At 59.8% G+C, this 24,233-nt stretch overlaps 2 protein-coding genes across 4 annotated transcripts; both read left to right on the top strand.

Moving 5' to 3' along the window:
• The first annotated feature begins 283 nt into the window (after positions 1 to 283).
• On the top strand, positions 284 to 11,779 carry BSG (basigin (Ok blood group)). 2 transcript variants are annotated; one of them, XM_071727478.1, is made up of 9 exons: positions 300 to 435; positions 3,942 to 4,289; positions 5,716 to 5,872; positions 7,025 to 7,113; positions 7,518 to 7,645; positions 7,820 to 8,093; positions 10,299 to 10,323; positions 10,613 to 10,683; positions 10,853 to 11,779. In XM_071727478.1, the coding sequence occupies exons 1-8, from the start codon at positions 354 to 356 to the stop codon at positions 10,668 to 10,670; spliced, it is 1,161 nt and encodes a 386-aa protein (XP_071583579.1). In that variant the 5' UTR covers positions 300 to 353; the 3' UTR covers positions 10,671 to 10,683; positions 10,853 to 11,779. The 2 variants fall into 2 exon arrangements, with proteins under 2 accessions (XP_071583580.1, XP_071583579.1); XM_071727479.1 differs by lacking the exon at positions 3,942 to 4,289 and having other exon boundaries at positions 284 to 435.
• A 1,502-nt stretch (positions 11,780 to 13,281) lies between these two features.
• Positions 13,282 to 23,954, top strand: HCN2 (hyperpolarization activated cyclic nucleotide gated potassium and sodium channel 2). 2 transcript variants are annotated; one of them, XM_071727739.1, is made up of 8 exons: positions 13,282 to 13,789; positions 18,373 to 18,796; positions 20,006 to 20,167; positions 20,738 to 20,956; positions 21,052 to 21,198; positions 21,448 to 21,688; positions 21,868 to 22,032; positions 22,165 to 23,954. In XM_071727739.1, exons 1-8 carry the CDS (start codon positions 13,344 to 13,346, stop codon positions 23,097 to 23,099), a joined length of 2,739 nt encoding a protein of 912 aa, XP_071583840.1. In that variant the 5' UTR covers positions 13,282 to 13,343; the 3' UTR covers positions 23,100 to 23,954. The 2 variants fall into 2 exon arrangements, with proteins under 2 accessions (XP_071583840.1, XP_071583841.1); XM_071727740.1 differs by lacking the exon at positions 13,282 to 13,789 and adding an exon at positions 15,276 to 17,268.
• Positions 23,955 to 24,233: the final 279 nt, after the last annotated feature.

The following is a 24,233-nucleotide window of genomic DNA, read 5'->3' as shown; positions in this document are numbered from 1 at the left end:
TGCCCTCCCGGTACTGGTTCCGACCCGGGCCCCGCTGCCGCTGTCACGTGACTGCTACCGCACTCCTCATTGGCTGTCCGCCCGCCGGGTGGGTGTGGCCGCGGGGGGACCGGCCCGAACCGGCTGGGGCTGCAGGGAGCCGGAGGGAGGGGGGGGGAGAGGGGTGCTCGGTCACCTCTTCACTGTGATTGGCTGCGCTGTGGGTGGGAGGGGCCAGGTCGCCGAGAAGGCGCCGCGATTGGCTGTCGGGCGGGTAGAAGGGGCGTGTCACGCAGTGACCCCTCCCCCTCGCCGTGACCCGGCGCTGCGCTTATAGCGGGCGGAGCAGCGCGGCGGCGGCGGCGCGGGCGGAGATGGCGGCGAGAGCGGAGCGGTCCTGCGGCCTCTGGGCGCTGCTTCTCCTCGGCGGGATGTTCGCCGGCGTCCTGGGGACAAGTACGGGACGGCAGGGACAGGACCGGAGGGCTCAGTCGTACCGAGGGCTCGGGGACGGTTGGGTGGGAGTCGTGCGGGCCAGCGGATGGGGGAGCCCCCGGGCGGTCCGGTGGTTCTGTGGGGAGCTCCGGTGGGGTCTGTGGGAGTCCCCCGGAGCGGTCTGTGGGGGTTCCTGGGGTGGCCCGGTGGGGGGAGTTGAGGTGCGGGGGTGTGTGGGGCTCCTCGGGGGCGCGGCGGAGCGGGTCCGGGGCTGAGCAGGCGGCATCCCGGGCTCCCTGCGGCGTAGCACGTCGCTCGGCGGGCGGAGCCGGGGCGGGGCTCGGAGCTGGGGCCGGGGCTGCGGCCTCGTGGGGCTCGGGGTCTGTGGGGATGGGTCGGCGGACCCGGTACCGGGATCCGCGGACCCTGAGCGTCGTAGAGCTGGCGTTCTGCCGTCTGTGTTGGTCGCGGCCGCTTCTCGGCTGATGAGGAGTCGCAGATCTCTGGGCTTTAAGACTCTAAAGATGTTCACATGGGGCTTAAGTTGATAATCCCCTAATGAGGAAACGGCACCTGCCCTGGGGTTTGTGAGGGGGGTGGGAGAATGGGAATGACGGTACCCGAAAAGTCCGGGTTTGGGTTGTGCTGTGGCTCCGACATTTAATTTTGTTTGGGGTTTTTCTGAGTATGTTTGGTGTGCTCAGAGCCACAGATGAGCTGAGTGCCTCGGGGCTTTGCTCCAGGGACTCTGCAGCCTGGTTCAGGCTGATGGTGAAGGATTTGTGTTCCTCTGAGTCTTGGCTGCTCTTTTTTTTTTGATGGTTTGGCTTTACCAGGCACTAAAAAAAGTTGTAGCCTGTTTGTGGTATCTGTCTGGCTTCAGTGTTGTAGAGCCAAACCCAAAGATTGAAAGAGAAGAGGAAGTCTAGTCTGATAAATCCAAGAGTAGCGTCAGGAGTGTCTGCTCCGACATTTCCTTGGGGCACCGTTGTGTTTTGGTACCACCCAGACCTCCTCCCCACCTTCACACCTCGGGTGGGTGCAGTTCTCATCAATTCACCGGGAGTTGCCCGTGTTGGGCGTTTCCCCCCTCCAAGGGGTTGGCAGGGGGGAGGTGTGGAGGAGGAGGCTGTTTCTATCCTTGGTCTGAAATCCTCGGAAGGAAGAAGAGCTGCTCCGGGGTTGTGTAACCCGTGTCCTGCCCCGGCTGCAGGGCTCGGAGGTGGCTTCTCAGAGCCTCAGGGGTTGAGAGGTTCTTTCCTCCAGCTCTCGGAACCAGCGGCTGGTTCGGTGCCTGCCTGGATGGAGCCTGTGCCCTGGGGGAGGAGGAGGAGGAATCTGCCTGTGGAGCCTGGGGGGGGGAGAGTCCATTTTGTAGCTGCTGGTGGAAATGTCAAAAAGTGTTGGAGCCTCATCCATCCCCTTCCCAGGATAAAGAAACAAAGGTCGTGCCAGGGAGGAGCATGGCCAGCAGACACTGAACACCAGGACTCCTCCCTCTGCCCCGGGGGGGGGAGAGCTTTGTTTGCAGTTTGAAGGTGATTCAGGGGAACATTTATCTGCTCTGCTTGGCCTCCAGCACTGTCCCGCTCGATCAGATCCCACCCTGCCCCCGGAGGAGCGTTCTGAGCTGGTTTCAGCTTGCAGCCCATCAGAAAACATCTGAGTGGGTGGGGTGGGACCCGTGTCCCCCACCCTCGGGTGCCCAGGGTTGGGATCAGCTCCCATGGGTGCTGGGAGGGGGTGGGGGTGTTAATCCCGTCTGAATGCAAATGGTACTTGCTGTTTTTACTGCTTGCTGAAGCTTTTTAGCCTGCCTGAACTGCGGGAAGTGCCCTCTAACTCGGAGCAAATAACCTTGCAGCAGCTTATTTTGTCAGCATACAATAATCACCTTGTATCTGAAAAAAAAAACCAAACCCAAACACCAAAAAAAAAAAAAAACACGTTGATCTTTAGCAACTGCCATTAACCCAGGCTGTAGGTAAAATGGGACAGGCTTCTGCAAGTGCTGGAGCCAGTGCTGTGGATTTTCAAAATGAGGTGGTTGGGAGTGTTTAATCACAGACCTGTGGTGTAATAAACAAATCTATTTAGCACACAGGTCAGTTCTGGAACTGAAACTCTATAAGAAAACTGCTTACAGCTGGTGCCCCCATGTGTATTCTGGGACCCGCACCACTTCCCACGTGTTAAAAACTATTTCAAGGAAATTATTCTTGTGTTTCTGGAACAATTCTGTCATCCAGAGTCGCTTGGAAACCCTGAGACCTCTGTAAAGGGGTTGAAGGGTGTATTTATGAGCGTGACCAGCAGGACTGCAGCTGATGTGTGAGGTTTTAGCCCCTGGATTCCTCTCAAAACTGTTTTAAAGTGCTTCAGTTTTCTTGTGTCAGTCTCCTGAAAGTGTCTCAGATCAGATCCCATCTCTCCTTCCTTATCTGAGTGTGTTTGTTCTTCCAGACTTTTAATGATTCAGGGTACTTTTTTTTTTTTCTCCGTTGAGAAGTGGAATTGCTTTATTTAGGATCCTGAAACTTGTGTTTTTCTGGAGTCCAGACACACATGGTTTCACAATACTGATTTGTTTCTCTGCTCACAAGACAGGGTCACGGGATTTCTTACTAAAACCTCTTCAGGCATCCAAAAATTCACTCCCAGGGCCCCCTCCTCTGTGCCTATAGGTGATGGTACATATGTGGAGGGTTGTATCTAATCCTGAACTTTGTCTTGGGTGGGTTTGGTGGGGTGCTTTGGTTTCCTGGGAGCAGAGGATGCCCACGAGCCGCCGCGTCCCTGTGTGGGGAGGACGTGGTGCGTGGTCCTGCGTGGGTCCTGCCTGAGGTTGAGTCACATAAATAGCCTTGACCTGCCAGTGGTGTCTTTTCCTGAGGCCCTGTGCTAGAACCTCCCTTCCTGACCCTCCAGGAATGGCTCCCAGTGGCTGTGCTCTGCCTGGCCAGTGGCCCGGAGCTGATGTGAGCTGGTGGCTCACGGATCTACCTTTGGACCATCTGGTTTTGAGCTCTGAACCCTCTGGTCTCTGCCTGCTAGAGCAGGTTGAAAAATACCCTCGTTTCAGTCTGCAGCTGCTGCTTTTAATCTGTTTATCACCAATCCAGCCCTGCAGAGCTATCTGCCAGGCTTTCCCCCCCCACCCCCAAAAAATCTTCTCCTCTTAATGCTATGGGTAAAGGTCCCTGCCTGGCAGGAGGCAGGCGGTGCTGTGGCTGTGGCTGCTCTGGGTTCCTGCTCTGGATGATGTCCTGGTTTGTGTGTTCTGGTTTGGTGGCAGGGAGTGTTGTTGACTGGAGTCAAAGTGTTCAGAACACCATCCCTGTCTGACCTGTGCAGAACTCAGAGAGCACTGAGGGGGGGAGAGAGGGAAAAGTGTGCTGATCACAAGGTTGCCTGTGGCCTCTTCTCAGTGGCAGAGTTTTTTTTTTTGTTTTTTTTTTTTTTGGCTTGTAGAGGGTGAATTCTTGCTTTGCACTAACACTTTGCACTAATACCTCTTCAACTCATAGCTGGTTTTATAAAGTCACCGCTGTCTCAAAGGAGACTGACTCAGGACAGCGTCGAGTTGTACTGCGAGGCGATTGGCAATCCCATCCCCGAGATCCAGTGGTGGTTTGAGGGGAACGACCCCAATGAGACCTCTGCTCAGCTCTGGGATGGCGCCTGGCAGGACCGCGTCAAAATCAACGCCACCTACAACCTCCACTCTACCAGCACCATCTCCATCTCAAACCTCACCACCGAGGACTCGGGCATGTACGAGTGCCGGGCCAGCAACGACCCCGACCGCAACCACTTGTCGAAGAGCCCCAAAGTCAAGTGGATCCGTTCCCAGGCGAATGTTTTTGTCATCGAACGTGAGTGGCCACGCCGAGGCCTTGGCACTTGCTCGGACACCAGTGTCTTGAGTCTCCTGCCGTGTTCACCCCTTCACCCGTGTCCTGTGGCTCCCTGAAAAAGCTCCCCTCACCCTCCCACCCCAGCTGTAGAACCGAGAGACTCCCAACCCTCTGTCATCTCCCCCACCACCCGTGACTTGACCCGAAATGGCCCCGCTCAATAAGGGTTGTGGCTTCCCAACCAAAACGCCCTCCCGGCAATCCCGCGCCTTTTCTGGAGCCAAAGACCTGGAACCTGCTGCTTATTCCCGAGAGCCTCTTGAGTCCTGGTGCTGGCTTGCAGAATTGAGTCTTGATTCTGCCGTAGACTCTGCCCTAACCACCACTGACCAACCAGCCCTTCCCTACAGCTCCTGCTCCTCTCAACAGTCTGCTCTAAGCTCGCTTTCCTGCTAGTGACACAAGCTGTGGGGAGCAAACCCTGCTTTGAGTTTTCCCTGAGATGCAACCGTTTTTGAAAAGGCCGTGTCTGTGTGACACTGAGTGTGATGGAGTTCCTGGCTGGTTGCTTGGTGGGAGTGACTGGATCTGCTCTGGAGCTGCTGGGCAGCTGCTTTGGGTCAGAGACCTGGCTCGGTGTGAGGGGGGTTTGATCTCCTGCTAAGCTCTGGCCACGAGTCCTGCTGGGAGCAGAGCAGTGTGGAATTCTTTCCTGCAGAAATTTGCCAGGCAATACAGAACTCAGCAGAACCTCCTTCCAGGGGGATTTGGGTAGGGGGAAAAGCAAAGTGCTCGTCAGCCCTGTGCCAAAAGGCTTCTTCCCAGAGAGGGAGGGCAGGAGCCATGGTGCCAGCTGAGCTGTGTGAGGGTGCTGCAAGCAGCAGCTCTCTCCTTGGGCTGCCTCCTGCCAGCAGAAGTTCCTGAGTCATCTCATCCTGCAGAATTTACTGCTTGGCACACAGAGGTCCAGGACCTTTTGGGGTCATGGTTCTGAGTGTTCTCCCTGGAGTAACTCTAACTGTGGTCTCTTGGGTTGCCTCAGAGGATGCACTCTCTGCTCATGTAGGGTCTTGTCTGCTGCCCCTCCTGGCAGAGGGTCCTGGCTGCCATCCCTTGTGCCCCCTGGAGGTTTCTAAACCTGCTCAGACCCTGGAAGGTTGGTGACACAGTTTGTGCTGTGGTGCCTCATCTGAGCAGGGACCCACAGGCTGGTGGTTGTCTGGTGAGCAGCTCTGCTCATCACTAGGTGCAGTCAGGCACGAGTCACCTGGTTCTGTAACCTCTCTTGTCACCAGTTGTAGTAGGAAACTGATTGCAAAGGTAAGTGGGAGCTGTGGTAGAGACCAGGAGAGAGGAGGGTTGGTAACTCTGAGTTAAAGGTTCTTGGGCAGGCAGGTGACCTCTGGAATGCTCCATGTTAACTTGGGTTGATTTATTTATGCAGGTCCAGAGATCAAAACTCAAGTGACTGGTGTTGCTGGGAAGCTGGTCCTCACCTGCAACATGAGTGCATCAACCACTGCCATCGATGGTCACGAGTGGGTGCATGGAGAGAAGGTCCTGCAGACAGACTCAAAGTCAAGTTCTGTCACCAGTTACACGTGAGTGTCAGGGGCAAGGCCAGATGAGAATCTGAACACAGGGGACAGGTCTGGTCTCCTACCAGGTGCAGCTGAGGTTTCCTCTCAGCTGAGCCTTGCTGCATGATCTGGCTTTAGGAGAGCTTTGAGGGGCCTCAGCTCTGGACAGGACATCAGCTCCCTGCAGCCCAGGGGCTGTTTGTGGCACAAGAGGCTCCAGTGAGTGTTGTCCCTCACTGCCTGTGGGTTTTATGTACCTTTCCAAAGTCCAGCCATTCGTCCCTAACAAGCTGTGGAGTTGCTGGAAGTTGTGGCCAGTGCTCAGGAGCAGTTTGCAGGGATCTGAGCAGAAGCAGGGATACCAGCAGCATTGTGGCAGTGCACTGAGCTTTCCCTTCTGATTACAGTCAGGCCTGGCTGGCACTGACCCAGCAGCTGTAGAGGCATCATGTCCTTTTGTATGGCAGTGCCGACGTGCCTGTCTCCCCATAGCAACACGGAGCTGAACAAGGATTAAAGTATTTATAACCCAGCCTCCCTCGCGTGACCTCAATTCCTTAGCTGAGTGGTTTTTGGAAGTGGGAAGCTCCATGCACAGCAGAGCTGACAAACAGCCTGTTGTCCCAGCACAGCCACGGGACTCAAACTTTGCCTGCCCCTTCCCTTGAGTGGGTATTACTGAGCTGCAGAATGGGATGTTTGTTGCAGAGCAGCATAATCCATTAAATCTCATTGCAGCAGCTTTACACAAAGGAAAAGGGGAAGAGTTCTCGGGATGCTTGGATCAGTCCAGAGTAGCTCAGTCTAGAGAACTCTCACTGCACTCCAGATCCTGTTGGGTTTGCTCTTTGAGTGTGATTTTTAATGGGCCTCTGCTCTCTGTGGAGTTGGCAACTTCTGCCCTGGTGATGGTGCAGTGATGTCCCCTGTTCCTCCTTCTCTTTGTGCCAGGTCCAGGTCTTAAATTCATTCCCATTGTAGAGGTTCTGATGGCAAGAGTTCCTTGGGGCAGGGAGTGGAAGCTGCCTGTTTTCAGGACTCAGAATGCAAGGTCTGCCTTGCCAGACCTGTGAAGTGTCCTCTGCTCTGCTCAGTGTGGGGAGCTGGGATGCAGTGGACCTGTGGTCCATACTGGGACTGGAGTTTGGTGTCTGACATCCTGTGCTTTGGCAGAATTGAGGGGAAGATGGAGGAGCACTCTGGCCTCTACGAATGTATCTACAAAGGAAACCCAGTGGTAAAAGGACAAGTTAATATTTCAGGTAACTTCATGTGTTTGCTGTGCTCTCTTGAATTTTTGCTTTGTTTTGGTCTTTTTCGGCTTCTCAAAAAGCTGCTTTGAGCCCTTCTTAACAGAGCTGCAGGACTCTGTGACTGGTACCAGATTGCTCTGTTTACCAGTCAGCTGAAGTGTCTGTAGGGTCTGCTCTGAGACCTTGCATTAAATCAGCCTTCTGCTGTGTGAATGTTTCCAGGATAATACTGGCTGGTTTGAGCTGTTCTCGGGGCAGCTTGACTTGCTTTTCCCTCTGAAAAGGCCAAGCAATGGGCAAGGGAGGGGAAGTTTCACTCAAACTGAAACTAAGCTTTATGGGTAACTTTGGTCCTGGCTCATTAGACTCCAGAGAGTGCAAAGCTTTACCTTGATTTTCTTCTCTTGCCATAGTTCCACCCCAAGTGGTGCCATACAAGAAGTCTGAGCATGGGAACGAGGGGGACACCGGTGTGCTGACCTGCAAGAGTCCCTCTTTCCCCCCTGTCAGCTCTTGGGTGTGGTACAAAAATGGTCAAGAGGTGAGTGCTGTGGTGTTTGATGCTCTTTCTCCCCTTCTGCCTGCCCTGCCAGGAGGTGGAAGCTCTCGTCCCATCAGAACTGGCAGTGTCACCTCAGTGTCACCTCGGTGTCACGGCCGGGAGGTTCCTGTAGCGGTGTGACCGGTGTCCTGAGAGCTTTCCCTCTCCTTCCAGCCCATTGTCAATGGTTCTGGTCGATACATCATCAAGTCCAGTGGCAACAAGACAGAGCTACGCATCCTGAAGCTGAACATTGAGGAGGACACGGGTGACTACCACTGCAATGCCACCAACTCCCAGGGCTACGGCGGTGCCACGGTGAACCTGCGCGTGCGCAGCCGCCTGGCAGCTCTCTGGCCCTTCCTGGGCATCGTGGCAGAAGTCCTGGTTCTTGTCACCATCATCTTCATCTATGAGAAGAGGAGGAAGCCAGATGAGGTTCTTGATGGTAAGAGGTGCCTGGGGTTGAATCTTGCTGGGGTGACCGAGTAGCTCCTTATGGTGCCGGAAAATCCGTAAGGAGCCTGGAGTTCACTTGGTCAGATGGGCTTTAATTTGAGGGCTGCTTTTCAGGTCACTTCTTGTAAAACCATGCTAGACTTTCCCAGGCTACGTTAGCCATGAAGTTGCAAGCAGTTGCACTGCTTCTGAGACTCCTTCAGCAAGCTGTGCTTTGGACCTGGAGCGAGATAAGATCCAAGGGTCAGCCTGACCCTTTGCCTCTCCAGTTCCTCTGCACTTTGCTCAAGTGCCTCATGTGAGTGTCAGGGGTTTCTTTGGCCAGGAGTGTTCTGGAGGAGTAGGTCTGTGAACAGCAAAACCTTGTGTGTGTGTGTGTGTGTGTGTGTGTGTGTGTGTGTGTGTGTGTGTGTGTGTGAGCAGCTCCCTGGGACCAGGCTTAGATTAATTCAGGGTCAGTTCACGGATCTGTTTGGGGTCTTCAGATCAACACATCCTGGCTCTTGGGGAGTTCCTCAAAGCCTCCTGTGCTATCTTTAATCTCTTCTGGAAATACCAGCTCCTCCCTTTCCTTATCGGTGAGAATCTGCATTGTGTTGTCCCCCCTGCCCCTCCCTTATCTGATCCTGTGAACAATGAAGTGTAAACCCTCAGTATCCTTCCTGCTGGCTCAGCCCCCCCAGCCCTCTGCTGGGGAACAGCATGAAACATCCCTGTCCTGACTGCAGGGCTGGGGGACCTCTCTTCAGGGCACTCCTGCAAACACATGCTTTGCTCTCTGACAAGGGCAGATGTCTTCTGCAGGCTGCTGGAGATGCCTCTTCCAGCAAAACTCCTACAGCCTGTGTGTGCTGAGTGATCCAGACCCTGTTGAGTGCTGAGCAGGTGCTTGTCAGATGCAGGCGGAGTGAGTGTGTCCTGTGCTCCTTTGGCTCAGCTTCCCCAGTGCCTGGGGATGAGCCTGGTGTCCTTCCCTTCCCACAGACACACACAGCTTGACACTTTTCCTGCTGTAAAGTAGTTCCCTCTCCCCAAAAGTCTTTGTAACTTCACTCCTCTTGAGAAGAGGCAGCAGTGGGGCTCCCTGGGGTGGGTGGCTCTGAACTGGCCACCCCTGGTGCCTGGGGTGGGGATGGTGGCTCTGTGTGGCATGGTGTCCTTCCTGTTGTTACCTTTCCACTCTTCCCTTCTCTGCTGCTCTGTGCCACCTCCAATGGTAAGTAGAAGATGGATCCAGCTGTGCTTTTGCATCCCTCCTCTCACCAGCTGCCTGTGGATCATGGTGCCCAAGGTGGTCCCAGTGCTCAGGGCCTGGGCTTGGCTGCTCAGCGGTGTTTGAGGGGAGCCCAAGCTGTGGGAGAGGCAGTGGGGAGCCTTCTGCTGGAAGGTGGCAGATGGCAAGGAGCTGGTGAGAGGCCCAGGGCTTGGCACACGTTGGCAGATCTGTATCCTTAGCTGTGCTTCTCAGTCTAGCAAGAACGTGGTGTGCACTGTTTATTTTGGTTTCACAAAGTAGGGGGGGAGGTCTAGGAGGAGGAGGTCTAGGAGGAGGAGGTCTAGGAGGAGAAAGGGCATCCTGCTTGGAGGTTCATTCCTGGAACCTCTTGCTTGGGATCCCCTTCTCTTTGCTGTTGGATGCTGTGCCTGGGCCTGGGAGCTGCCCCAGGCTCTCACCCACCTCCAGTGCTGGTGCTGGGCAGATGTTACCACCCAGCAGAGCTGCTGCAGGGACTGCCAGGAGCTTCCCTGGGTAATTAATTCTGCTGCTGTGGCCTGCCTGGGTATTCGGGTGAGCCTGGGGATTAAGGGGGTGCCAGAGCTGACCTCTGCTGGGTGGCTGTGGTGGTGGCTCTGTTGTCCTGCCTGCCGAGCCTGCCCTGTGCCAACAGCAGCCACTGTGTAACAGGAGCTTATGTCTAAGTTTGTGCCTTGTTGAAGCTTAGACAAGAAGAAGCTTAAAACTCACGTGGGGGGGGAGGAGGAGGAGGCAGCCCCTGCTCTGCTGGTGAAACAGGAGCCCTGTGGGTGCAGTGACCTTTTGGGTTCAGTCCTGAGCTGGAGCAGTATCCAGTGGATCCAGTGGCCTGTCTGGAATGACAGACCCCTGAGTAAGAGGTAGCAGAGATTATTCTTACACGCTCTTCCCTGACACTGTTTTTTCTTTCTTTCTTTCCCTGCTGTCCTGCCTGTGAAGATGATGATGGAGGTTCTGCACCACTGTAAGTAGCTTGGTTTTCCCTGTGTAGCCAAGATGTGTACTCACTGGTCACATCCCCCCAGGGAACCTGCTCTGGAGTGGGAGTAACAACCCAGCTTGCTGGGCAGGAGGCTTCCCCTGGGGTTCATTTAATGTGGTCTGAGTATTAACCACATCTAGCGGGGTGGCACCACAGTCTCCCTGGTAGATAATCTCATTTTAACAATCTGCTTGGGCCTGAATTGCATTAGTGGGTAGGATGGGAGTTGGTGCTTTTTTTTCTTCCCTCACTGCCCATTTTCTCTTTCCAGGAAAAGCAATGCCACAAACCACAAGGACAAGAACATCCGCCAGAGAAATGCAAACTAAGGGCAGGGGCCAGGTGAGAGCTGGGGCTGGGTGGGGGGCTCTGCTCTGCAGTTTGGGAAAGGACATTAAAGCCTGGTGGGAACCTGCTGGGGCTGTGGGTGCCCCCTCTGACTGACTGTGTGGCCTTGATGGTGGTAGAGCTGGGTCATCTATCTAACAGGCTGTTCCTTCTCTCCTGCCAGGTGATGTGTAGAGGAAGAACTCATCTGGAAAATTTTATTTTCTTCTAAATTTTTTTTTTTTTTTTTTTTTTTTGGTAAAATAGCAACATGGAATATTCTAGCGTGTCCTTGTGATTCAGCTACTTCACTCGCTAAGGAAACTTAAGTTGTAGAACCTAAAATACACTTTTTTTTTTAAAAAAAACAAAAAGAGTTGTGGGAGGGTTTTTCTACCTGTAAGTGTAAATCCCTTGTTTCTGGTAGTCTAGGTCACCGGCTGTCTCTGTCCTCAGTTTCTTCATGGTGGTACAGAGGGGGTCAGGAGGAACAGAGCTTCTCCCTCCCCTCTGGGAAGAGGAGGGTGTCCTGGGTGGGGCCTCTGTTTTCCTGGGAAACTGCCCTCCCCTCAGCACTGGGGCCACTCAAGGGGCTGTGGATGACAGACTGGTTGCTGTGTGGGTCAGAGAGAAACTGCTTTAATAACTGTCTGGAGGTGACCTGATCTGACCCAGAAGGTTTTGGAAGGTGGTTCTGCATCTTAACCAGTGCCACTCAGCCACTGGGGGAGCAGCCTCAGGGCTGAGCTGGGCAGGATCCCCATCACCTCCTGCTGCAGACACCCTCTGGACTGGACAAGCAGGAGGCAGCAGTGGAGCTGGACACTGGGAGAAGGGTGAATATGTTTTTGGGTTGCTGTATCTTTTAGTTGCTGCAGTGGGGACAGACAGAACGGGGAGGGGGTGGGGGGTTGGGGGGGGGGGGCTGTAGTGCTGGGGGCAGTTTGACAGCGTGTTCTTGTGCTTTTGAGACATTGTGATGTTTGCCTGAGATAGGAGCCTGAGAGCAGAGGATGCTCAGTGGAGTCTAACACCTTTATTGCTGGCTAGCATTGAGCTGTTCCATCTGTTAACACACTTCACAAATAAAGATGATTCCTCTCTTTTTTTTTCCATCTCTGGCTGGAGTCTGGTCTCTGCCCCCTGGACCCCCAGCTGCCCAGACCTGCTGACTCACTTCTGCTGCAGCTTGCCAGCTCAGTGCCAGTTCTGCCTGAGCTCTGATCCCAGGTGTGTGCAGCTCCGGAGCTGTTCCAGCCTCGGCCAGGGGTGAGGAATGGTGCTGGACTCTGCCTGGGGACAGGGGTCCACCTCAGTGTCACTTCACCCAAGCTGCTTCTCAGCATTCTGTCTGTGGGTCAAGGATCTGCTGCGGGAGCCCCTGCAGGACTTGCTGCGGGGCTGCCTCACGTTTTCCTCCCTGCTCATTCCTGGGGGAGAATGAAGGTGCCTGGAGGGAGGAGGGGGGGTCCGTTTCCTGCTGCCTCATCCTGTAGCTAAACGCTTTTCCCTGGGTAATTAGGGAGCCGGGCTCTAATTGCAGGTGTGCGGGGTGCTGCTGGGCTGTGCCATGGGCCCGTGGCTCTACCGCACGTAGTGGGTGATGCGGAGCTGCCCCGCGTGTCCTGGTTAAAAAATCAGTGCGGGGCTTAATTACCTTGATGAGGAGGATTATGGGTCCTGCCTGACCCGGCTCTGGGGCCGAAGCACAAAGCGCTGCTTGTGCCTTTTGTTTGTTGGGGCCCCCGCGGGGTTGGGGGGGGGGGGATGGAACACCCGGGAATGGGGAGGGGACGAGGGGCTTCGTGCTCCTGCTTCTGTCGGGACAGCGACCGCAGAGTCCCGGGGGCTGCCAAGGGGCCACTCCGGGGGTTGGGGGGATCTGGGCGCTCTCTGCTCCTGGAGGACCCCGCTCAGTCTCCCCACACCTCCCTGTGCTGCTCCCCATCTTGGCTCCGGGGTCTTCTGCCCCCTGGGGCTCCTGCGTGGGCAGGGGGCGGCGTGGGGAGGGTTGGCAGCCGGGATTTGTTTCGGGGTGATCCCGCTGGAGCCTGGAGCGCGGCTGTCGGGGTGTCCTCGGGTGGGGCTCAGCGGAGGGGCTGCGGCTGCCGCTGCCCACCCGAGGCAGGGAGCGGAGCCGGCTCCGGTTGCCGCCCGGTTGTGGTTCTGCGCGGCGGGCAGCAGATGGTGCCACCGGCCGTGTCACCCATGCGGCACCGCGACCCGGGACAGGCGGCTCCGTGACCGGGGGGCAGGGGTGGCTCAGCCCTGGGGGCGAGGGGCCGAGCTGAGGCTGGCGGAGGGTCCCGGGGCCTGCGGGAGGGCGAAGCCCCCCGTCTGCCCTCTCAGTACGAAGCCCCCGTGACACGGGGGTTCCCCTCAGGCCCGGGGGTGGGCTATGGAAGTCCTGAGGGCTCCCTCCCCGTCAGAGCGGGTGGACCGGAGCCTCGGTGTCTGCGGTGGCAGGGACCGGTGCCGTGGAGAGGACGAGAGTTGTGCCGGCTGGGGGTGCTGCCGAGCCGCCCGCAGCCCGCCCAGTGCCGGCCCGCCCCGGTCCCGCCCCGGTCCCGCCCCGGTCCCGCCCCGGTCCCGCCCCGGTCCCGCCCCGACGGTGCCCGCCCCCGCCGCGCCGGCCCCACTCTGCCGCCGGTGGCCTCGGCGGCGGCAGCGGCAGGATGCGGACGGGCCGCGGCGCGGCGGGGGCGGGCGGGGAGGCGGCGGCCGAGGAGGAGGTGGTCGATGCGGCCAAGCGCGGCGGAGCGGTGGCGGGGCGGGCGCGGGGCCGCGGCGGGAAGGGGTCCCCGAATGGCGAGTGCCGGCGGGGGGAAGCGCCGCGCAGCCCCGGCCCGGAGCCCCCTCGGGAGCCCAAGGTCTCCTTCTCCTGCGGCGGCAGCGGCGCGTCCCCCGGCGGGGCCAAGGCGGCCGAGGAGGGCGAGGATGCGGGCGAGGAGGCCCGCGGCAGCCAGGCCAGCTTCATGCAGCGGCAGTTCGGGGCGATGCTCCAGCCCGGCGTCAACAAGTTCTCGCTGCGGATGTTCGGCTCCCAGAAGGCGGTGGAGCGGGAGCAGGAGCGCGTCAAGTCGGCGGGGGCCTGGATCATCCACCCCTACAGCGACTTCAGGTGGGGCCCGGCGGGCGGGGGGCGAGGGGCTGCTCCGGGACCCCGCGGGGCTCCGCGCCCGGCTGCATCACCGGGGATGGAGCGTCCCGGAGAACGGAGCATGCCGGCGATGGGGCGTCCCGGGGCCGGAGCGTCGCGGAGAGGGAGCATCCGGCCCCGGCGACAGCGGCTGGGGACAGGGCTGAGCGGGAAAGGGAAGCCGGGCCGGGCCGTGCCCTGCGAGAGGGCACCTTGAGCTGTGCTGGAGGTGGCAGCGCGGATGCTGCTGCGTGCAGGGAGGGGCTGGCGGCCGGGCATCCCCCTCCCCAGCTGAGCAGCGGTAGGTGCGGGGATGCCCAGAGCCCTCTGCTTGCATCGGGGGGTGCTCGGGCAAGGGCATCCCCTCGCCCTTCCTAGGGCCTCAGGACGGCTCGGCCCAGCATGGACCCTCCGGAGCCCCACCGGGCTTTGACTGTCCCCAAAAACCCTTGGGGAAGGTGTCACCCCCCGCTGCAGGGCAGGGGGTCTGGGCTGGAAGGGATCTGGGCTGGAGGACGAGCTGCTCTCTCCGGTGGCAAGCAGAGGTGTGTGCAGGCTCCCCCTCCCCTAGAGAGGCCTGGTGCTGTGCCTGAGACTCAGGGAGTTTGAGGGATTCGTCTCATTCTCGAGGAACAGGCTGTGTGGCTTCCAAACATGGAATTTGCTGCTCCATCTCTTTTCCCACCCTTGGAGCCCTGGGGCAACCCAGAAGCAAAGAATGCCTCCTGGCTTGTGTGTGGGCTACGAGGAGGGATTTATGGCTTGACCATGCGGCACCTTGGGGGTTTGTGGCTGACACCTTGTTGGAATTGCTGGCCAGCCGTTGGGACTCTTGGTCCAGGGGCCTCAAAAGGGCCAGGGGGAGCAAAGGGCTCAGTTCTGTGTTGTTTTGCTGTTGTTCTGGTGCAGCGAGGCACCAGAGCCCTTCTGGAGAGAGGGGTTCATTGGGTGCTGATGAGAAGGAGGCTCTGATGGGCCCCTACTGGAGTGTGGGGTCCCCAAGGCAGGTGGAGGTTGCCAAGAGTAGTGGGGTCTGCCCTGGCTAGTGGGCTTGGAGCAGGGACCAGCGCCTGTGCATCCCTCGTGTGCTGCTCCTGGGCTGCTCTGGCACCTTCCAGAGGAGCCACTGGAGGCCCTCAGCCTCTTCTTGGGCTGACCTCCTGCACAGGGGTCTTGTGCCCTCATGGCAGATGTTCCCATCAGGAATGGTGCCGTTGTGCCAACCCTTTGCAGCTCACCCCATGGCTCACCAGCTGGACACCAGGTCAGCTGCAGAGCTGGGGTGAGTTGAGCTGCACCGCGTGGCCATCGCTGGTCCCACGGCTGAGGGAGCAAGCGCGGTGCTGCCAGGGGGATCCCCGGCACCGGGTCTGGTGAGCAGGGGGGCTCTGCTGCTCCGGGCTCTTGGGAGAGGCTGGGAGTGGACCTGGCCCCTGCCACGACTGCACGGTGCTGCCAGGAGTGGGGTGTCCCTGCAGTGAGCCCAGGGAGAGTCTTCGAAGGCTTCCCCGGGGCACAGCAGCGTCCCCTCCCCAGGTGGGCGTCGGGGTGACCTTGGGGAGTCACCCTGGCCATCCTGCCCCACGCTGGCTCCATCCCTCCCGAAGCTGCTGTTGAGGCTCAAAACCCATTGGGGAAGAGCCTCTGCCTGTGTTTTGATGCTGCAAGTGGCGTAGGAGAGTTCCCTGCCTGGCGGGGAGGAGCTGCAGGCAGAGCCACGGCATCATCTGGGTCTACAAACGTGCACACAGAGAGGATCAGCTCAGGGCAGGGCTGGAGAAGAGCCCACTCAGTGGATGCGTGTCCATCTACTCCGCATCATTCCTGCCTTTTAAAAAATAATCATGTTTATCTAGTAATGATAATGGAGCACGGATCCAGCCACGTTTGCCCTGCAAAGCCCGTTTCCCCATCTTAAGACAAAAATCATTATGCATCTGCATCTGTGACAGCATTTCATAATCAGAGTCATTCAGAGATCCTGTCTGCTCATGAATGCCGGTGCTGTGATTATTCCTGCACATTTCAGGGGCAGGCTTGCTCCAGGAAGGAAAGTTGCTATTTATGTAAATATTAAATTATTAGGAAGCAACCTGGGTGGCTGGTTGAGATCAGGAGCTGCAAATCTGAGAAAGGAGACCTTGGAAATTTTGTGCTGAAGTAGATGGTATGGAGCAGAGTCCCCTCCTTTTGGGTGGGGTGCTCAGCTGTTGGACCTGGCGCTTGGTCATCAGGGAGCTTAGGCTGTGACTGCCTTGGGAGAGAGGGGAAGGTTTGGGTCCCTGAGCAGTTTTCAAAGCCTTTATCCCCCTCCCCAGGGTCCCACAGGCTAAAAGGCTATTCCAGGGGTGAGCAGCACCAGTTATTCCTCAGAACTGGCTGTACTGGGATGTTGGGTGTGGATGGGCACGTTGGCGCTGGATCTCACAACTCCCGCGGCTCCGTCAAACTTCTGCTGGTGGCTTCTTAACCCACTTCTGGGAGCGACCTCGTTTTTAGAGTATTTAGTAGGAGTTTGCAAAGCACCAATCCTGCACGGCTCCTGCACTGGTCCTACACTGATCCCGTGCTGGTCCTGTGCTGCTCCGGCACCGATCCTGTGCTGGCCCTGTGCTGCTCCCACATTGATCCCGTGCTGGTGCATGTTGATCCCACACCAATCCCACACCAATCCTGTGCTGTGGGTCGGTGCAGGAGCTCAGCACTGACCCGGCTACTGTCCAGGCCCTGTGGGCCAGCACCTCTGTGCTGGGCTTTGGGCAGGTGAGGAGGGCAGCAGCCCCTGCTCCTTTCGGCATCTTCCGTCACCATCCCTGTCACTCAACTGGGTCATGAGCAAGGGAAGGGGTGACAGGGATACTAATTAATTTGTTTTCAGATATTTTTAGTAGCCTGGATTGGATCTTTTTCTCTATGTGCACACTGCCCTGCGAGGAAGAAAGTGTTGGCATCGCACCCGGGCCCCCAAGAGATCGCGCAGTCGGTTGTGTGTGCTGGGGGGGTCAGGAGCTGTTTATTGTTCTTAGCAGGCTGAATTCTGCCCTGGCTCAGCCAGATTGCCAAGGGATTTGAGCCAGAGCAGGACTGTGCCCAGCTGCCGTGGTTATTTAACCTCTCTCTTCACAGCCCTGCGTGGCTGATGCCCGTGGAACCAGTGCTGTGCAGCGGGACAGATCCAGCAGTGGCTCTGCTGGCATCTCTGGGGCCTCCTGCATGTGGCAGGACCTGGGGTCCAGCAGGACCCATCTTGGCCTCACTGCCCATGGAGAGGTCCCTGAGCTGCTTTGGAGAGCTGGAACTTGCTGGGGGGGGTGTGTGTGAGGGGAGTACAGCCCACTTCTCCCTGCTGGTGAGGGTGCCCTGCAGATGGCCCTGGATGTGAAGTCATCGTTGTGCAGAAGTGACATCACTCACGGTTGTCATGGCAACATCTCACATGGGGAAGGTGTCATTGGAGAAAGGTCAGGAGCTAGGATGCTCAGCTCCTTCGTTCATCTTCACGGGGGGATGGATCCAGCCCATCTCCTTCCTGTGTGCAGGGTCTCTCCCTCGTCCCCCCACCCCTGCAACCTGGCCAGGGCACAGCATATCCCAGGGACCCCCTCCCCATCAACCTGCAGCTCCTGGGGCTCCTGTCTGAGGCAGAGCGGAGTGGGCAGACATGTGCAAAGCTCCTGGCAGGGCACTGGGAGCATCGCCCCCTCCCTCCCCCCTGGAGAGTGCCAGGGTTGGGGGCAGGTGGGGAGCGAGGGGCTGGGGTCCCTCTGTGCCGTCCTGCCGGGACGGGGATGCTGTGACCTTGCAGGCACTCGGAAAGGTCACGGGTGGCTCAGAAGATGGGGACAAGGAGGAAGGAGGGCGGGGGTGAGGCTGGAGGAGCCGTGCAGCCTGGGGGCTGCCGTCCGAGCAGGGCTGCGGGCAGCGCCGGCTCCAGCTGCAGCTCTACGTGATCTGCGGCACCGGAGCCACCGCGGATCCCTCAGCACGGCTGCACTCGCTGCCAGGGGCTGGCCTGCCCTGCAGCCCCCTCCTCCCCTGCACTCCCGCCGGACTGGGGCTGCTGCCTGGTCCAGGGAGGGGCCGGCTGGCCCCGGGGATGTTGTCACCCCCCGGGACCCCCCCTCTGGGAGTGTGGGGGGGTGGGGTTGGGAGGGGTTCCTGCAGGAAGCGTGACAGCAGTTTGGGGGTGAGGGGGGTCCCCAGCCATGGGCAGGCTCAGCAGGAGGGTCCCGCCAGCATCTGCCCGATTGTTCTTCTCTTGCCCCAGGACATGCCAGGGACTGGTGGCTCAGGGCAGACCCGTGGCCAGGACAAGCCCCCTGCAGCAGCCAGCCCCTGGCTTCCCCCAGCGACCTTGCTGGTGGTAGGATCGGTCCTGGGGGTGGTTTGGGGTGGGGGGAGCAGGATGATGTGGTCCCTGGGCAGAGGAGAGGGGGTTCTGGGGTGAGGTTACAACATTGACAGCAGCTGGGTAGTGGGAGTCCCTCAGGGCAGGGCATGATGGCCAGGTCTCCTTGACACAGGGGCTCTGGTGACAACCCCCCCTCTGTCCTCCCACTCCTCAGGTTTTACTGGGACTTCACAATGCTGCTCTTCATGGTGGGCAACCTGATCATCATTCCTGTGGGCATCACCTTCTTCAAGGAGGAGACTACAGCTCCCTGGATCGTGTTCAATGTGGTCTCTGACACCTTCTTCCTGATGGACCTGGTGCTGAACTTCCGGACAGGGATTGTCATTGAGGACAACACGGAAATCATCCTGGACCCTGAGAGGATCAAGAAGAAGTACCTCAAGACCTGGTTTGTGGTGGACTTTGTCTCCTCCATCCCTGTGGACTACGTCTTCCTCATTGTGGAGAAGGGCATAGACTCAGAGGTGTACAAGACCGCCCGTGCCCTCCGCATCGTCCGCTTCACCAAGATCCTGAGCCTCCTGCGGCTCCTCCGCCTCTCCCGGCTCATCCGCTACATCCACCAGTGGGAGGAGGTGAGTGTCCCACGGGACACGGCCCAGAGCTGCGTCCCTCCTGGGGAGCTGGGAGAGCAACAGGGTCGGGGCTGCCCCAGGAGCTGGTAGGTTCGATGGGGTCCGTGGGTGACTGTGACCCTCCCTGGAGGGGAGAGGCTCTGGATGTCCCCCGCCTCCCCTCTGCTCTGTCCCCAGGGTGACACTTGGGACATGAGAGCACGCTGGCTCTGCTGGTGGCACTCCTTGCTTCCAGTACCTTCTGCCTCCCTGTTTCTTCCCTCGGGGGCAGCGGGACCCCGGGTGCCCAGGGCAGGGGGCAGGGTGCAGGGTGCTCCTGGGGCTGTGTGGGCTGCCAGGCGACGTCTTTGTGCCGGGACGTGGTGTGCTCGGCTCCAGTGTGTGGGCTGCTGCTTCCCGTCAGCTCCACTGTGCAGGTGCTTGCTGCAGTGGTGCCTTCACTCCCTCCTCCTCCTCCTCCTCTGATGCCACTGTCTGTCCCCAGGCTGGCAGGGGCACGTGTGGCTCTTGCCCAGGTGTCCCCTATGTCCAGGTTTGGGCAGCAGCACTGCAGGGACCCGCAGTGTGCCCTGGGTCTCCCTCCCTGCCCTCTGCCTTTCCGGGGCTGAGCTCTGCTGCAGGATCATCCTGCACCTCATGCAACCCCCCCGTCCCAAAGTGTCCCCCCCACCCCTCCCCTGCCAGGCTCTCTGCCCGTTTCACTTTCGGATGGGACTTAGCAGGGAGAGCCTTGGGGATGAGTTAAACCTGTGCGTGGCTGTGCAGATTATCCCGGTAATCTCATCCGCTCACAGGGCACGGGAGGGGAGCGCGGCCCCGATCCCGCCGGGACCTCGCCGGCTTTCCAGGCACCGCGGATGGTCGGGTCTGGTGGGTCCTGGCGGAGCCTCACGGGGGGGCTGCGTGGGGCAGATTTTGCTCCCCAGCAGCCTCGGAAGGGATGTGCTTGGGGCTGGCAGAGGTGGGGCCGGGGCTGCTCCTGCCTGTCCTCCCCCTGTCTCCTCCCCCTGTCTGCCGCTTCCCCAGCCCCTCGCACTTCCCCCGTTCCCTCCCCGTCACATCGCATGTGCTCTGCCTCCTCCTGCCCGGGGCTGGGGCAGAGTGGGAGTAGATTTGGCTCCCTCAGCTGAGGCTGCTGCCTTTTAGCGTGGCCGGCTGGTGGGGCGTGATCCTTGTGCTCACCCTCGGCTGTCCCATCCCATCCTGCAGATTTTCCACATGACCTATGACCTGGCCAGCGCGGTGATGAGGATCATCAACCTCATTGGGATGATGCTGCTGTTGTGCCACTGGGATGGCTGCCTCCAGTTCCTCGTGCCCATGCTGCAGGACTTCCCCCAGAACTGCTGGGTCTCCATCAATGGGATGGTGGTGAGTTGCAGCCCCGACCTGTGGTGCCCCCCTGGCCCCATCCATTCCCATGCTCTCTGGCCTCTCTCGTGCTGCCAGCCCCGTGCCAGCCAGTGCTGCAGTGCCCCACGGTGCTCAGGGACCCACTCTGGCTGCAGATGTTCTCCCTGCTGAGGTCTCCTGAGGCAGGTGATCGATCCGGGCAGGAGGAAGCTGCTGTCCCAAGGCTCTACCCTGTCTCCTGCTGCCTTCTCCTGCTCATTAGCAACAAAGCTGCTATTAATAAATAATGGGCCATAGTTCTAATTGCTCCCTCTCAGCCCTGAAGCCTGCTACAAATGGCTTTTTTCCCCTCCATCCATCTCATCCCATCCTGCCAGTATTTCCAGCTCATCTGCATTTCCCCTGCCTGGCTTCCTCCCTGGCTCCAACTTCTGTTTCTCAGCTGCTTTCCTCCTGGGGGGAAGCTGGAGCTACGTGTGAGGCCGGGCAGGGGGATTCCTGCCCCAGGAGCCACCTGCCCACCCCTGCCCCAGTCCCTGCCACCTCCACAGCTGGGGCTGAGCACTGCCACCCTCCCTCTTGCTGCAGAACGACTCCTGGAGTGAGCTCTACTCCTTCGCCCTCTTCAAGTCGATGAGCCACATGCTCTGCATTGGCTACGGGAAGCAGGCACCCGAGAGCATGACAGACATCTGGCTCACCATGCTGAGCATGATCGTGGGGGCCACCTGCTACGCCATGTTCATCGGCCACGCCACTGCCCTCATCCAGTCCCTGGACTCCTCCCGGCGCCAGTACCAGGAGAAGGTAGGACTCCCATTGGGTGGGGAGGCAGGTGGGGGGCTCGGCCACACAACCTGCTGACCCCGGGTTGTGGGTGCTGACCCTGCTTCTCCCCACAGTACAAGCAGGTGGAGCAGTACATGTCCTTCCACAAGCTGCCCGCCGACTTCCGCCAGAAGATCCACGACTACTACGAGCACCGTTACCAGGGCAAGATGTTTGATGAGGACAGCATCCTGGGGGAGCTCAATGAGCCCCTGCGTGAGGTACAGACCCTGGGACCCTGTGGTGAGATCAGAACCCCTGCTCCTATGCTGGGGAGGCAGCGGGGTCCCCCCAGCTCCTGCAGCGCCTGCACGTGGGTGCGAGCACCTCTTGCTCCGGCTTTGCAGCTCCAAGTGTGTGTGAGTGTCTGTGTCTGTGCTCAGCTGTGTCTGCGTGCTGGGCTGCCTGTGTGTGTGTGCTGGCACTGCCACGTCCCTGCCTCCTTGGTCCCTCACCTCCTCCCCCTGCAGGAAATTGTGAACTTCAACTGCCGGAAGCTGGTGGCCTCGATGCCTCTGTTTGCCAACGCGGACCCCAACTTCGTCACAGCGATGCTCACCAAGCTGAAGTTCGAGGTGTTTCAGCCAGGCGACTACATCATCCGTGAAGGCACCATTGGCAAGAAGATGTACTTCATCCAGCACGGGGTGGTCAGCATCCTCACCAAGGGCAACAAGGAGATGAAACTCTCTGATGGCTCCTACTTTGGGGGTGAGTGCTGAGGGCACTGGACCCGGGTGCCCTCCCAGGGTCTGCAGAAGGCAAGAGAACACCCACATTGTCCCAGGGCAGCCACCCCTCGATGGCTCTTTCCCCTTGTACCTGGGCTGTTCCTGTTTCCAGTCTTTGCTGGTGATGTTTTGACTTGGATGCTGCTGTGCCTCCCACAGAAATCTGCCTGCTGACCCGGGGCCGGCGCACGGCCAGCGTCAGGGCTGACACCTACTGCCGCCTCTACTCGCTCTCAGTGGATAACTTCAACGAGGTGCTGGAGGAGTACCCCATGATGAGAAGGGCCTTCGAGACCGTGGCCATTGACCGCCTCGACCGCATCGGTAGGACGGGGTGGGGGGCTCCGGGGGGACCCAGGGGACTCCTCCTGGCAGCGTGGACAGCCATGGCTGGGTGAGGGTCCAAGATTAACCCTAGCACGGGATCTCACGGCGCTCCCCATCCCCTCCCTGCAGGCAAGAAGAACTCAATCCTGCTCCACAAAGTGCAGCACGACCTCAACTCGGGCGTCTTCAACAACCAGGAGAACGAGATCATCCAGGAGATCGTCAAGTACGACCGGGAGATGGTGCAGCAGGCAGAGCTGCAGCAGCACACGGCCATGTACAGCCCCGTCCAGCCCCAGGTCACCTCTGCCATCGCCACCCTCCAGCAAGCCGTCGCCATGAGCTTCTGCCCTCAGATGGCCAGCCCTCTGGTGGGCTCCATGGCCCTGGGCTCGCCCCGCATGATGCGCCGCTTGCAGTACGCCCAGGCCGTGCCCAGCCCCTTCGCCGTCTCCCCTGTCTTGCTGCAGCAGAGCCCCCCGCAGCAGCCGCAGCCCCCCGTGCCCCACGCCAACCCCTCGCCCTCGCAGGACCAGGCGCAGCCCACGGCCCTGCCCGCCTCCACCAGCGCCTTCACCGCCGCCAGCCCCCCGTCCCAAAGCCCCCTGGCCAGCCGGACGTTCGCCTACGGGGGCTCCGCGGGGCTGGGGTCCCAGCTGTCCCTGGGGCAGCAGCAGGCTCCCCCGTCCCCCCAGCGCCTGGCTGCCCACAAGAGCACGCAGGCTCTGCACACCACCAGCCTCAGCCAGGATTCGCGGCCGCTCTCGGCCTCGCAGCCCTCCCTGCCCCACGGGATGGCCGCCGGCAGCACCCAGAGCCCCCCGGCCTCGGCCCGTGAGTCCTGCGCCTCCATCGGGGGGGGTCCGGCTGCCGCCTCACCGGGCCCAGGCCCCCCGGCCGGGCTGCGGGCCCAGGTGCCCCCACGGGGGGTCCCGGCACCGTCGGGCGCGGTGCACGGGGGGTCTCCCGCGCTGCCACAGGACTCGGCGGCCGCACGCAAAGATTCGGCAGCCAGCACGCCCGACACGGACCCGGCCAAGTCCAGGCTGTCTTCCAACTTGTGACCTCTGCGCCGGGTGCAGGGATGAGCGTGCTGGAGGGGGGCAGTGGCCACCACCCAAACCCCCGCCCCCCCGGTGCCTCCCCGTGCCGCAGCGCCTGCCCCGCTCCCCGGCTTTGTCCCCCCGAGCCGGGCAGATGCCGGGGTGGGCTCAGGGCCCCTGTGCCCCTCACCACTGCGGGGGCCGGGCTCAGCCCTCGGCTGCCAAGCCTCTGACCAAAGTCTGGCCCCATCTCCTGCTCCCCACGGCAAAGTCCCACTGCCCCCACGCCCCCCGGCTGCCCCATAGAAGCCATGGCTGCATCACCCCCGTGACCCACTCTGTGTATGATATTTATGCTCTGAGTCCCCCCCCGTGTGTGTGTGCGTGTGTGTGCATCCGCAGGACACCCCCGGGGGCTTGAGGCGCGCTGCATGCCCCAGCACCCACCAGAGTGTCTCTGCCTCCCCTCCCACTGCCCCACGGCGAGGGGTGATGGCCCAGGACAGAGGTAAGTTGGGGCAGGGGGTCTGCCAGAGGGTTGCCCTGCGCTTGTGAGCCCCCCCTACGTGTTTTCTACCCCCCCCTCAAGGAGTGGGGGTGACCCAGCCCCGTGTCCCCGCAGTCAGTGCTAGGACAGAGGCAGCCACTGGAGCCGAGCCCTGGGGTGCCCCAGGGGGTTTGAGCTGGGGAGGACAGAACGTGTGTGCGTGTGCCCCCACGGGTGGGTGTGTGCCCCACGGGTGGGTGTGTGCGTGCGTGCCTCTGCCCGGGGCCCCCCCCAGTGAATGCACACAGTGAGCCAGGGGCCCCGTGCCGAGCCATCACCTTTCCATCCAGCCCATCCTGTGCAATAAACGTCAGCAACTGACAGAGCTACGCACGACTCCGTCTCTGCTTCTCCCTCTCCACCGTCCCCCCCACCACGGCACCGGCTGCTCCTGCTCCCCTCGCCCGGCCACCGGGCACAGCCCCAAGCTGGGCTGCAGGAGCCAGTTCTGGCCTTGGAAAGGCTGCTTCCCTGCCAGAAAAATGATGAGGTGAAAAACTACCTCCCAGAACCTTTCCCTGCGCTGGCAGCACCCTGCCCCAGCTCCAGCAGAGGGGAGAAAGGAGCAGGGAGCAGCATCCAGCACCCAGCTCCAGGATCATCACATG

This window comes from Heliangelus exortis, chromosome 28, assembly GCF_036169615.1.
Source record: "Heliangelus exortis chromosome 28, bHelExo1.hap1, whole genome shotgun sequence".
Taxonomy (NCBI): domain Eukaryota; kingdom Metazoa; phylum Chordata; class Aves; order Apodiformes; family Trochilidae; genus Heliangelus; species Heliangelus exortis.
This window is presented reverse-complemented; position numbering and strand designations above follow the sequence as displayed.